This window comes from Ornithodoros turicata, chromosome 2 (genome assembly GCF_037126465.1).
Source record: "Ornithodoros turicata isolate Travis chromosome 2, ASM3712646v1, whole genome shotgun sequence".
NCBI classification, from domain to species: Eukaryota; Metazoa; Arthropoda; class Arachnida; order Ixodida; family Argasidae; genus Ornithodoros; species Ornithodoros turicata.
Window position 1 is genome coordinate 97,038,336 of NC_088202.1, and position 13,541 is coordinate 97,051,876.

General features: G+C 51.0%; 2 protein-coding genes across 2 annotated transcripts; one reads left to right on the forward strand and one right to left on the reverse strand.

The window, feature by feature from the left end:
- Window positions 1-2,588: 2,588 nt before the first annotated feature.
- LOC135384897 (uncharacterized) lies at window positions 2,589-3,197 on the reverse strand. The gene has a single exon (XM_064614079.1). The coding sequence runs from the start codon at window positions 3,195-3,197 to the stop codon at window positions 2,589-2,591; it is 609 nt and encodes a 202-aa protein (XP_064470149.1).
- A 3,847-nt stretch (window positions 3,198-7,044) lies between these two features.
- Window positions 7,045-8,058, forward strand: LOC135384898 (uncharacterized). Its single transcript, XM_064614080.1, has one exon. It carries the CDS (start codon window positions 7,045-7,047, stop codon window positions 8,056-8,058), a length of 1,014 nt encoding a protein of 337 aa, XP_064470150.1.
- Window positions 8,059-13,541: the final 5,483 nt, after the last annotated feature.

Below are 13,541 nucleotides of genomic sequence, written 5' to 3' on the forward strand. Positions count from 1 at the left end.
AGACGGGGAAGCAGCGATGGCGTTGACGTCGAGGCGCGATAACGGGTCGGCAACGACGTTGCTATTTCGATCGATATGCTGGATGTCGGTGGTGAATTCACTCACGAAGGACATGTGACGAAGTTCTCGTGGTGAATGATTCGAACTGCCGGACTTGATGGCAAATGTGAGGGGCTTGTGGTCAGCAAAGATGGTAAGGTGACGTCCTTCCAGGAAATGGCGGTAGTGCTTGACAGCTAGATACGCTGCGAGCAATTCGCGGCCGAATGTGCTGTATCTGGTTTCAGCAGGTTTCATCTTCTTGGAAAAGAATCCGAGTGGCTGCAAATGTCCGTTGTCGTCTCGTTGGTGAAGTGTGGCTCCGACAGCTTTGTCCGAAGCGTCAACCATGAAACACATTGGTGCACCAGGACGAGGGTGGGCCAAGCGTACGGCATCGGAAAGGGCTTGTTTTGCTTGGTCGAAAGCATTTTTCGCTTGAGGGTTCCATTCCACGGCACTGGTTGGATTGCGTGAGCCCGTCAAGAGGTTGTGAAGAGGCTCGCGAAGTTGGGCGCACTGAGGAATGAACCGTCGGTAGAAGTTCACGAGTCCCAAGAATTCTCGCAGCTTTCGACGGGTCGGTGGTAGGGGAAAGTCTTTTATGACGTCGACTTTCTCTGGCAGCGGTATTATGCCGTGTCGATCAATGCGATGACCAAGGAATTCCAATGCATCTACGCCGAAGATGCACGTAGCGGCGTTGATCACCACGCCGTTGTCCTGCAGTCGTTGGAAAAGCAAGCGAAGGTGATGTTCATGCTCTTCCTCTGACGTGCTGGCGACCAGGATGTCATCGACGTACGCGAAGCAAAAGTCGAGTCCGCGTAGCACATCGTCGATGAATCTCTCGAAGGTCTGAGCGGCGTTACGGAGGCCAAATGGCATACGGACATACTCAAAGAGACCGAAAGGTGTTACGATGGCCGTTTTGGGAATGTCCGCAGGCTCTACCGAGATTTGGTAGTATAGGCCTTGATGAGGCCAATCTTGTAGCCATGTAGGCCATGTAGATGAGACGTGAAGTCTTGGATATGTCGGACTGGATATCTGTCCGGAACGGTGATGTTGTTCAACGCACGGTAGTCTCCACACGGCCTCCAGTCGCCAGGATTCTTTTTGGGGGCCATATGCAGGGGGGATGCCCATGGGAAGGAAAACGGGCGAACGACACCCATCTCTAACATATGGCCGAATTCACGCTTAGCAATAGCAAGACGTTCAGGAGGGAGGCGTCTTGGGCAAGCCTGTACGGGCGGACCGCTCGTCACGATGTGGTGAATGACATAGTATTTCAATGTCGTGTATAAAAAAGGAAAGCTCCACGGTAACGCCGACTGTCTCAATCGATACCAGAACGGTCCTGTCATGGTCTGGCTTGGAACTAAATTGTGGGAACCAAATTGTTAGTTGCGTGAACGTTGTACACGGTATGAAGTATTCTTTGGTTCCAAGCATGAAACAAGAGTGTCAGATATGATCTTTAATTGTATAATAATTCCTTTTCATATTGTAGTAGCATTGTCTGTTATACTTTACTGGTATTTTCACTTGGTGTGTGTTGAAAGGGACTGGCGCTCGCTTGGGTGTTGTTCTTGGCTGGGTATTCGGCCAAACCAGTGTTTGTTGTTTGAAATGAAAAGTGCAGCCCGCTTTGTTATGGAAAGTCTGAGCCAGGGAAGTGATGTGTGAAACCAGAGGAACCAGGGACCACAGTGTAGTGTGCGAAGTGCCCGTGTCGTCACTCTTCAACAGTGCTGGTGTTAGCTGCGCATGGAGACATCGCACGTCTGCGAGACACCTAGATCTCTTCAGGGAAGCCACGTGGGTCCCTTCCCTTCCAAGGTCTTCCCCACCGGCGGAGGAGCTGTTACGATCGCATGCAAAACAGACGACCACGTAGACAGATTCGAAGCAGAAGATAATTTCGAGCGCCAAGGCTGGACGACCAGCCCAGACACACATTGCGGGAAGTAAGCACTCAACTTCCCCTATTGTCCCTTCTGAGGGATTTGTTCTCTCCGTCGTGAGCAACGCCTTTCCCACGGACTCCGGCCACCAAAATAGGACTCGTACGTGGAATCCGACAAGGACGTGGGCCCAATGCAGTCTACAAAAGCGGAGGCCTTCGCGGCGGAGCATCTTCGTCTTCCCCTACTATCCATGCTGCTGGACGGCCGCAGCGCCGACCACTTGTATATCTTTTGTACATAACGAAATGATCACTTTCGTTATACTTTGCTCCCTGAGTCGGTTCCCCATTTCTTTCGTTGGTGTCACGCTACCAAAGATGCCAAGACGTAACAATATCCACTGAAATGTTCTGCGAAGTCCTAGGTTCAGAGTCAGTGAACGTTCTCCGTAAGTGGCGATGGCAGAGTGGTTGACTGCGCGCAACTTGTACTCTGTAGAGCGCAGACGATGGTCGTGTGGGGTCGGTGGGATGATGCTTACGTGAGCACCAGTGTCCACAAGGAACCTCGTACCGTAGCCCTTATGAGCGACGAAGAAGAGACGGCTTCCACATTCCCCGGCAGCACCAGCCGTCGTTAGTGGCTGGGAGTGGCATTTCCCGACCTTGCACAGGGTGGGCGGCAGCGTTGGGTGGTGTCACCAAACGTGCAGTGGTACCAGCAAATGGTACTGTTGGCGGCCGGTGAAGCTGAGCGCGTGCGACGGGACCGCGATGGTGTTCGACCAGGTTGGCGTGTCGTACGGCCGAATCCTTGCATATTGGCGACCATGTTTGTCAAGTGTGCCACAGTGCTCTGTAGTTGCTCGACGTTGGTCGTAAGTGCTGCGATGGAATCGGACACTGGCACAACCTGTTGAAGAGGTGACTTGTGTGACGCACCGGAGCTTGAGCTCGACGCTGCGGCTGCGTCGACCGACGCGATCGGAGACGTTGACTGAACCGAAAGTTCCAAGATGCGGTCAGCGAGACGTGCCTGGTCATCGATGCTGATATCGCCTGCTGCTGTAAGCACCAGGCGCACTTGCGATGGCAGGCGCTGCAAAAACAACTCTCGCAGAATCGTGTTGTCCAGTGTGTTGGAGCCAAGAAGTTGCTGCATGCGTCGCAAAAGTTGCGACGGCTTCCTGTCACCTAGTTCCTCCGCGATGAGGAGCTGTTGAAGACGTCCAAATTCCACATGCATAGAATTGTGCCTCGACTTAGCAAAACCAAAGTTCAAGATCAGACGGCCGGTACTGGGAAGTTTCAAACTCACGGCTTGAATATGATGTTCGTGAGCTGGAGTCTGGGCTAGAGTCTGGGCTGCGGTACCATTGTCGGATTAGGTGTCACCAGGCATGGCGATGTGTGATGGACGAAGGAGCGAACACGACAAAGTAGAGGTCGGAAGAAGCCAGACGAAGTGGAGCGTAATCTAGAATCACAGGGCGGACGATGATCAGCAGAGAAGCGTGTAGAGAAGGTGCACAAAAGTTCCAAGTCCGGAGTCACCAATTTGCTGTGACGTGTAGAGGGTCACCAGTTGCACGGTAGAGAATTTGGAGTCACAGGAGAAAGACAACTTCTTTGCATTATGAGCCGTATTTATTTTAGCGTCCGCTTCCTTCGGAACCCCAGTCCAGACTGCCCGCTCGGGACGCGCAAACCGGGTGTCAGGTTACACCGCGTCCGAGAGCCAGACCACGCATGCCAGGCGACCCCGCGAGTTCAAAGAAATTTACAGCGTCGCGGGTTCATGTGATCGGTCTGCCACGGCGTGTGTCTGTGAAGATGTGGGGGCCGCGAAGGAAGTCGGTTTTGGGGATATAATACAGAGAGCCTGTCGGCTGCTACAGCTCCATAGGCGACCAGCCAAGAACGCTAGTTGGCGCATGCTACTTGCTACCGCTAGACGTGTTGTCTCCCCCAAAATATACATATGAAATCATTACAATTCCCGATGTACTCCCATAACCCTACGCCCAAACCTTCCCTAATACCACCACCACAAAAAAGAAGAAAAAAAAGTGACACGAGGCCCCCTCAACATAACACTCGTCTCCCCCGAGAACTTCATATGACAACAACAACAACAAATAAATCGTGACTATGACATGGGGTGATTCACCGCTGGAGAGCATTTCAAGCATCCTATACAACTCCATAGAAAACGTAATAAACAACAAGCAAACAAGAAATCCCATAGTACACCTAGCAGATGAGCCTATTCAACTGACACTGGAAATTTACAAGTACCGACAACACTGCGTCCCTCTTTTTGGGTTCCCAAAGGCAGAGCACCTTCAACATATCGAAGACTCTATTGTCATGGTTCGCACCTGTCCACCTGTTCATTCTACCTGTTCCATTCACCTGTTCCATTCCACGAGGACTTTCTGTACAATTCGTTCCATGCAGCCACTTCCCAGGAATTATGTTGTGACCCATTATGCAGGCCACTTGCCTAGTGGGAGAGGAAATGGTAGTTTTTCCTAGTGCATTTGGGAGAGGAAAAAGCCGGTGAAATCCTCCTCCCCAATGTCGAGTCCTTAGTATCCCCTTGAAATGTTGATGTTGATGTGATAAAGAAAAAAAAATTGGGGTATTTTGCTGGCTTATATTATTGTCCTTAGGACTGACAATATTGTGTATGACATGCCGTGCTATTCTTTCTTTGTTGCACTGTGGTAGAAGAAATGTAGACGCAGGCGCGGATGGCTGTCATCGGTGAAAGTTGCTGTCCTATTATGGTGGCTCTGCATCGCGTAAGATAGGCAGTACTGTTTCAGCCCTCAAGGTGCAACAGCTGCGTGTCGGCGGTAGACACCAGGGAGTCACACATAACTGTTGAACTTCTGGCACTGCTATATGCTATGTGACAGATTATCCTCATAGACTTAAGCACCGCTCTCCAAGATGTGACGAACCTTACATGTATTACTGAAGCAGTGGCCTTAAGTAGGGAGTCGTCGATATTTCGAACAGAGACAGAACAGAGGTGTGCTTCACCTTTGTGTAACAACATTCCAGAGCGCCGCGTTGGAAGATCGCGCATACAACATAAGCGAATCGACGGAGATATTGATCGTTAATGAGTCACGTGGGTATCAAAGAAAAAGGTTAGCACAACCTTATTAATTATTGCATACTACCAGATTAGCATCTACTGCACACCTCTGGTGCAATCCAAGATTCTTAACCTCGGGAGACAGCGCAGAGCAAATTATTGTTAATGAGCTAGCTCAGACACAACTCGCAGTCTGGTCTGCTTCCCTCAGGAGCATTCGATTCGCTCCTCGCGCATTCGATGTCACTGGTCTCGACAATCGTGAAGACGATCCATCAACTCATCAACCTTCATTCCTGCTTCTCATCTCACCATGGTGACGCAGTCTGGACGTTGCCGGCGCGAATAAGGCCAACAAAGGCAACACTACCAACATATTGGGTAGTGTTGGGATCTGGCATATCCGGAGTTACTAAATCGCTGCTATTTTTCAGCTCACGAAATCTGGATTTTTAAAAAAATCCCGGGATATCGGGATTTGCTGGGAATACTGCAAAGCTATTGTTGGCATAGTCGCTGTTTCAAATCGGACTCAAGAATTCGTGACCGACAGTTCTGATGCCTTCTACCAAACTGAACCTTTATTATTTCTCTCGTGCTCCTCGTCTTCGTTCAACCGCCGAGCCTAAGAGCCCTGTCCTCCTCTTTTCTCTACATCCTCCCCTGCCACGGGTGGTGCGATGTCCCCTTCCAAGCGGTGCAGCAACTGCACGGGACGGTGAAGAATGGTCTCGTTGGCCAGCATGACTGCACGAGCACGAACAAAACCGTCGCGTCCGGGAATGCTCTGAGTTACGCGGCCGAGCTTCCACAGCAGCGGTGGTCCTCTTTCGTGGATGACGACCACATCTCCGACCCTCAGTTGACTCTCCGGGTCACGTCTCGCCATGTGCGCGGATCTCAGCTGGAAGAGGTATTCCTTACGCCACCTGCTCCAGAACTGCTGGCGAAGATGATCCTGTGCTTTCAGGAAGTTCTTGAGTCTCCCTGCGTCCAAGGGCTGTGCAACTTCGCTCGGTGTTGGGGTTGCAGTCAAGCGTTTTCCTACGAGGAAGTCTGCTGGAGTCAAAAAGGTTCAGGGCGGCGGGATCGGAATCCACATACGTCACCGGCCGGCAATTCACTATGCATTCTACTTCGCATAGGGCCGGCAAAATGAACCACAGCGGGCTGCAGAAATCAGTCTCCGAAGTCTCATATCAAAACCGAGGGACCTCGTCCCCCTGGAAGACCAGTCTGGAGTAGTCTACAAACTACAATGCCAAGACTGTGACACGTGATACATTGGCGAGACAGGCAGGAAACGGAACACTCGTTTCAAAGAACGTAAGCGGCACATAAAGAACGCGACGCACGCCACACGGTTTAAGACGGAGCTTACAGAACATTGTTGGGACACGGGACATTGTTTTGACTTCGACAACGCAGTGACCTTGGCTCGAGAACAAAGATGGGGACCCAGAAAGCTTCTAGAGTCCTGGCACATACGCGGTGACCCCTCGGTTTGTACCGGCCTCGGTGGCTCAGTCGGTAGCGTGTTCGCCTTCTGATCCCGAGATTGCGGGTTCGAACCCGGCCGAGGACGCCAGCAACTTGGTGGTAGGGTACAAGTTGCTTAGACACGCCGTCTTCCGCGAGGGACGTTAAACACGTGGTGCCGTGTGATGAGCTTTCATCGCACGTTAAAGAACCCTCAGGTGGGCAAAAGCAATCCACAGACCAACCGCTGTGGCGTCACTCATGACCTCAGTTGTCTCGCGACGTAAACCCCCAATTATTTATTTATTTAAATTTCCCTCGGTTTGTAACAAAAACCGTGGCCCCCTTCCCGAACAATACTCCCATCTCCTTAAATAGCGACCGGTTTTGTAATCTCGCATTCAGTTTGGCAATGATGATGTCCGTCACATGACGGACGAAACGTCTGAGTAAACTTTGTTATTTTGTTATGTTAAGTCGGAGTTCTCAACTTTTTTGTCTAGTTATGTCGTCTCCCGGCTTTTGGAGTATTTTTGCATCTATCCGATCCAACCACGGTTCAGCTGCCTTAGGCAGTGTGAGAGAGCACTGCAACCAGGCCACAAAGATTATTCGCTTGGAATGCCATCAACGCTTCAACCAGGAGTGCCTCAAGCATAAAGTCGTCCCTCAAGCTCTCCGTTGTCGGCCGCCTGTGGATACACCGTACTGCCGCAAGCTGGCCCGAAACTTCGGCATCGACCGTCTGAAAGCCCGGGTCCTCGAGAGCAAGTCCAAACTCAACGACTCCCATCATCGACTTGACTTAGCCGAGAAAACATTGTTGCGGACCCTTCAACCCGACGAGATGCGCCAGATTTTCAGCGCCCGGAAACAGGGCGAGCTGCTTGAGAGACAGAAACGAACCGATATTCATGACAGGAAGCTGTTCCTGCTCCTGGCGAAGAAACCTTTCGTTCAGGACTGCAACAATGTATTCAACTTGTCATCGAAGACACTTTCCGACGGTCATGTGAGTCTGCTCTCGAATGGCTTAGATTTCGCCCTTGCGCCCCGCGTTGTGCCGATAAGGGAGATCGTCGCAGAAATCGAAGACAAGCTCCGCCACATCAAGGACTCAACTGGTGTCAATCTGGCACGTAGCCGCATCGCGACCACACTGAACCACGTGAAAGGACTGCCTTCCAATCTGTCCAAACAGGAACAGTCGGCATTGCGTGACCTACGCTCAGATAAATCCGTCATCGTCCTTCCAGCTGACAAAGGTAAAGGTACGGTTGTACTAGACAGAGAGCACTACGATGCAAAGATGAAGGAGATACTTGACGATGCTACTCATTTTGTCGCCTTGCCGCGTGACCCAACTCCGAAATCGGAACACTCGTTGGTTGACCACCTACGTAATTTAAAGAAGAAGGACCACATAGATGATGCTACCTATCGTCGCCTTTTCTCCTCGGACGGAGCCACCCCCAAGCTCTACGGTTTCCCCAAGATACACAAGCCAGGATGCCCCTGAAGGCCTATTGTCTCGTTCGTTGGGTCACCGACATACAACCTATCCAAATACCTGGTGGAACTCAAAGCTCCGGTCACTGGGAACAACAGTCTGACGGTCCGCAACTCGAAGGAGTTTGCAGAGTTGGTCCGGACGCAAGTTCTCAGCGAAAATGAGGTTATGGTATGGCAAGCTTCCTTTCTTGGATGTGTGTGCGCGCCGATGTAGCTCGGGAGGCATTCAAACGTGTGTCTACCGAAAGCCTTGTGAATTCAGGGAAGGATAACGGACGTAATTTAGTTACCGCTTCCATTTTCGTTACTGCTATATTTTCGTTTCCGTTATCCGTTTCTGATTCCGGCCTCTCAATTTCGTTTCTGTTACGTTTCCGTTACTGTTTCCGGTAATGGAACGGTTACAGAGCTGCGGGAGGACGGCCCTTCCGGCTCTCTCAGCACCCTGTTTTGCCCAAATGCTGCTTCGGTGTCATGCGTACACACTACACAAGTAATTTTGCGTCGTTGGGATGCCCACATCTTGCAAGATAAAAATATATTTAAAAAATGTAGGAACATGTCTTCAGCCTTCAGTCACTCGGAGTCCAGCAACTCCAGATGGGCGTAACCTTCATCCAATGTAGCATTTATAAGCGGACGCTCTCAGTAGTAAATAATACTGCCATAGCCACGGTGAAACGAAAAACAAAAAAGTACAAAATAAGTAACTAAAAATCGTAGGCTGTCACCCTCGTGCTATGGTGGAATATAGTCATGTGTTGATGTCATGGAGTTATGAGGACTGGGACGAGGTAAGCGACGGATGCACCCTCGAGATTGCGTTTTCTTTCCATGCTCTCGTGTAGTATTTAGAGCATTACACGTAATGGAGTTATCAAAATACAAAAACAAAATATGAAAAGTCACTCAAATGTCATCGCACAACAGGAATAGCCATTACCCGAATTCAATACCGGACGATAAATTCGTTTCCGTTTCTGTTTCCAGTAATGGAGGACCTTGGTATGCGTTTCCGTTTCCGTTATCGTTACCATCTCTAATTTCGGTAATATACCGTTTCTGTTTACGTTACCATTACCGTTACCCTTCCCTCCCAGTGATACCGGCCGTTTCCTTGGTTTTGACTCACACCACCCCACGGAGCACAAACGGAGTGTGGTACGAACATTATTTCACCGATCTGAACAGTTGTCATCTTGCACCGAGTTACGGGCTTCTGAGGACGCGACGATCACCGATTACTTGGACAAACATGGCTACCCACGCAGGTTTATTGAGGACACTCGCAAACGCATGTAAGCATCTGGAGCGCAGGACGGGAACCGCACCCGTCAGACACGCGTTGTCATTCCCTATGTCAAAGGCGTTTCTGAATGTATCCGCCGGGCTTTGCTTCCGTTGAATATCAGGACTACATTCAAACCGCATGTTAGGCTCCGAAGTCTCATATCAAAACCGAAGGACCTCGTCCCTCCGGAAGACCAGTCCGGAGTAGTCTACAAACTACAATGCCAAGACTGTGACACGTGCTACATTGGCGAGACAGGCAGGAAACGGAACACTCGTTTCAAAGAACATAAGCGGGACATAAAGAACGCGACGCACGCCACACGGTTTAAGACGGAGCTTACAGAACATTGTTGGGATACGGACCATTGTTTTGACTTCAACAACGCAGTGACCTTGGCTCGAGAACAAAGATGGGGACCCAGAAAGCTTCTAGAGTCTTGGCACATACGCGGTGACCCCTCGGTTTTACTCGGTGACCCATCTCCTTAAATAGCGACCGGTTTTGTAATCTCTCATTCAGTTTGGCACTGATGATGTCCGTCGCATGACGGACGAAACGTCTGAGTAAACTTTCTTACTTTGTTATGTTAAGTCGGAGTTCTCAACTTTTTTGTCTAGAAATGTGACAGTAGACGAGGTTGACGCGGTGGTGGCTTGGATTTCAGGTGTTGGCGCTGGCGATGATGAAACCAATCCAACTCTCCGGGCGGTGCTCTCTCGCGCTTCGGGTGTATGTCGCAGAGCACAGTCAAGTGTTGCGACATACACGAGCGACACTGATGGGCCAAGTGGTTCCGCTTAGCACAGCGGAAGCATCAACGCGCTGTCGTGAGGCTTCGCCGTTTTCCCTCGGGTGTGAGCGGCACTGGACAAGTTGCCGTGCGGTGATCGCACGCGCGGCAAAGGGCACACGAAGGGAGATCGAGCTGTGGCGCTGGCGGAGCCCATCAGGGCGTGTTGATTCTGTGCGCACAGGCAGCGCTGCGGCTGAAGGAAAGGGGGCTGGCGGCTCATCTTCCGCGTGGACCGGAGGCGTATGCCGAGGCCGGTGAAGAGCGACTTCTTCCCTTGCTTCCACTTGAGTGCATAGGAAATCCATCAGTGCACGAATCTCCGCGCCAGTGGGCGATATGCGCGTAGAAGACTCTGTGGTCGGCGCTGTCCCGCTCTCGCTAGGAGAGGCCAATTTCTGCCTTCTCTGCCGAAACTGCACGAAGAGATCGGATGGGAGGCAGCGAGTAACAACCCTATAGAGCACGACATCATAGCCAGACTGCGGAATTGCTAGTGATTCCAAGGCCCTCGTATGGCGCGTAGCTGCGTCGCGTCCCCAGAACCTTGCACTGCGCGGAGCAACAACAGCTTATCGATGTGCTCGGCTGCAAGGAGATCGGTACGACCGAACCGCTGCTTCAGGGCGTCAACAACTGTCTGGTAATTAGCTTCACTAAGGCTGATCCCATCAATGGCGCGCTTGGCCTCATTAGTAACGTAACACAGGAGATACTTAAACTTCTCGACTGGAGCTAACGCAACGTTGTTGTGGATCGTTGCCTGGAAGTGTTCCCAGAATCTGGCCCAGTCTTGCAACTTCCCTCCGAACTTTGGAATCTGCAGCTTTGGCAAGGAAACAGAACGGCTGGTTGATTCTCTCTGACTGGAATCGCATAGCGCGGCGGACGGCGCAACCGGCGACGTGAGCTGTCCTGCCGTTCGAACGACCGGTCTCGCGCCCGTGATGGTCGCTTCGAGCTGCTGCTCGTATTCCAGGATGCTTTGGACTTCCTGGTCATACTGCTCTTCGCCGGTCAGCGCCAGGATCTGTCTGTCCAAGTCTTGCAGCGTAGCCTTCCTCGCCACTAAGTACTCGACGTCCACTTCAACATCCTCGAGGGAAACCTCCCCTGTCCGGGGTTCACATAGTAGATTGATGGTACGACTGACTGCTGCTCGAGTCCCGGCTCGGGACCGCTTCAGGCCGTCTAACAGATCAACGGGCATCGAGAAGGGTCGTCGCTCCCGGGTTGCGGCACCAAATATGTTTCGAATCGGACCCAAGAATTCGTGACCGACAGTTCTGATGCCTTCTACCAAACTGAACCTTTATTATTTCTCTCGTGCTCCTCGTCTTCGCCCAGCCGCCGAGCCTATAGGAGCCCTGTCCTCCTCTTTTCTCTACAGTCGCCACAGAGAACAGCGTAACAATTACGAGTCATTTAATTTCGAGCACGCGTTTTAAAAGACAATTCTTTGTCCTTAGCTGCCTCTCGAGCGCACGTGCCTTTTTCCATTCCTGACAGCAATGGCTCCCAAATTTGGCCGCCCCCCCCTCGCCCCTCCCCACTCCGGGTTTTCCTCGTCGCATTGCCGGACGTCTTCCGATCTCAGCGCATGAACGTTATCCAAAAAGATACACTGCCATTTATTGGAGCTACATTCAGAGCGAGTTCTCTGGGTCAAAATGTCTTGCACAACCTTGCACAACGGCATGCTGCACAACTACATGCTTGCACTAGTGCATGCTTCGCTCACCGACAATGCACGTGAAACGGTTCTCTTCGGTTTTTGGCGTCCGCTCTAATTCGAGAAGACACCACTGCGCGGTGCACTCTGGAGGCGGAGCGTCCATGTATGCCGCGATAGACGCAGACGCTATGGCCTTTAGTGGGAGTGAGTGGAGCTCATGACAGATTTTTGCCCACGTGCACAAGTGAAAGCAGGCTTGAAGTGAGGCTGTGTGATACATCGATAGCGTCGCATACCCCGCATGCGAGCGTATTTATTAGAGACTTCGGGGTCTGGTGCCCCAGGCTTCCTGGTAACGCAACATAGGGTCAACAATTGTGGGGCAACATTTGGGGCAACATTTGTAGATCGCTTCGCGCCTCCGTCTCCATTGCTTCCGCTTCGCAACCCCTCTCGGACCATGTCCCTATCCCCCTTGCGGTCGCGACGCACAGTTTGGGAACCACTGCCTTACAGGGTGCCGGTAAGCAGGCTTCAATTGTTGAGGCCTGTGACCCACCAGCCGGAGCTCCCTCTGTAGCTTTGATTGTTTGAAGGGTATCGGCGGCGTCGAACGGCCTTTATAAAGGGCCGCGCACGTGAATAACAGCGCAAAGAAGGGGGATAAACTAAGTGTTTTCGGAAACGTTTTCCAGGAGCGTTTTCCTGGAGATTAAGCAGGTGGAGGCATTCACATCCTGTTGCTTGGCAAGTTTAGAAGGTTTCGTTTCGAACGTTGTCGCGTTCTTTACTATGGTGCATAGTAACTAACACTCCCTGCGTCTGTTTGCGTCCAGAGATTGAGCTTTTTTTTTTTTTTTTTTTTTTTTTTTTTTTTTTTTGCTAATTCCCCTTGCAAAGAGGGACCGAACAAGGTAGGTGGGGCAGCGAACAATGTCACACACAACAAAGCACAAAGTACACAACAATACAACATAAATACAAAAATCCGCACCAAGAACGACAACAACAACAAAATGTAAACACAAGGTGCTTCCCGTATGCTCTACAACAGGGTGTCACGTAACAGGCGCTTTAGATCGCCCACTGATGTGCTAGTAGCAATAACGTTTCGGTGCTCTTTAAAAAAGTTTGGAAATAAATGGTTTTGGAAGTCGAATCTTTCTTTCGTATCCAGCGACAGTATGAAATGAATCCGTACGCGTTACGCGTTACAACTGCGAGTGAAAACGAGCCTAAAAACAGGCCTCATCAGTTTTTGGATAAACCGTGTCGCATATAAAACGAATGTTTTGATTAATACGCAGTGCCAGAATGCCGAGAAGATAGGCATAAAACCACACAGGAATCATTCGAGTTACTACACAAAGGCTGCGTATGCGTGCTGTTTCTGTTTTAGATCAATCTCGAAATCCCAGCCGGGATACCGGGATTAGTCGGTAAAAATCCCGAAATCCCTATTCCATTAGAGACAACCCGGGGAATGGGCAGTCTACACTGTCTCAAAATCTGTACTGCGAGCTATTGAAAATTCTCGCATACGAGGCTCATCCGCACCCCTAGTAACGGATGTGTTAATGGCTTACCACCTTGTGTACGAAGCAGGGCGCAGGCTTGTTATCCAGTGGGTTCCAGCCTATTGTAGTGTCGCAAGGAATGAACAGGCCGAAAGCATCGCAGAAGCAGCTCTCTCATTTCAGAGACGGACGAGTATTCCGCTGCTGAGAGGAG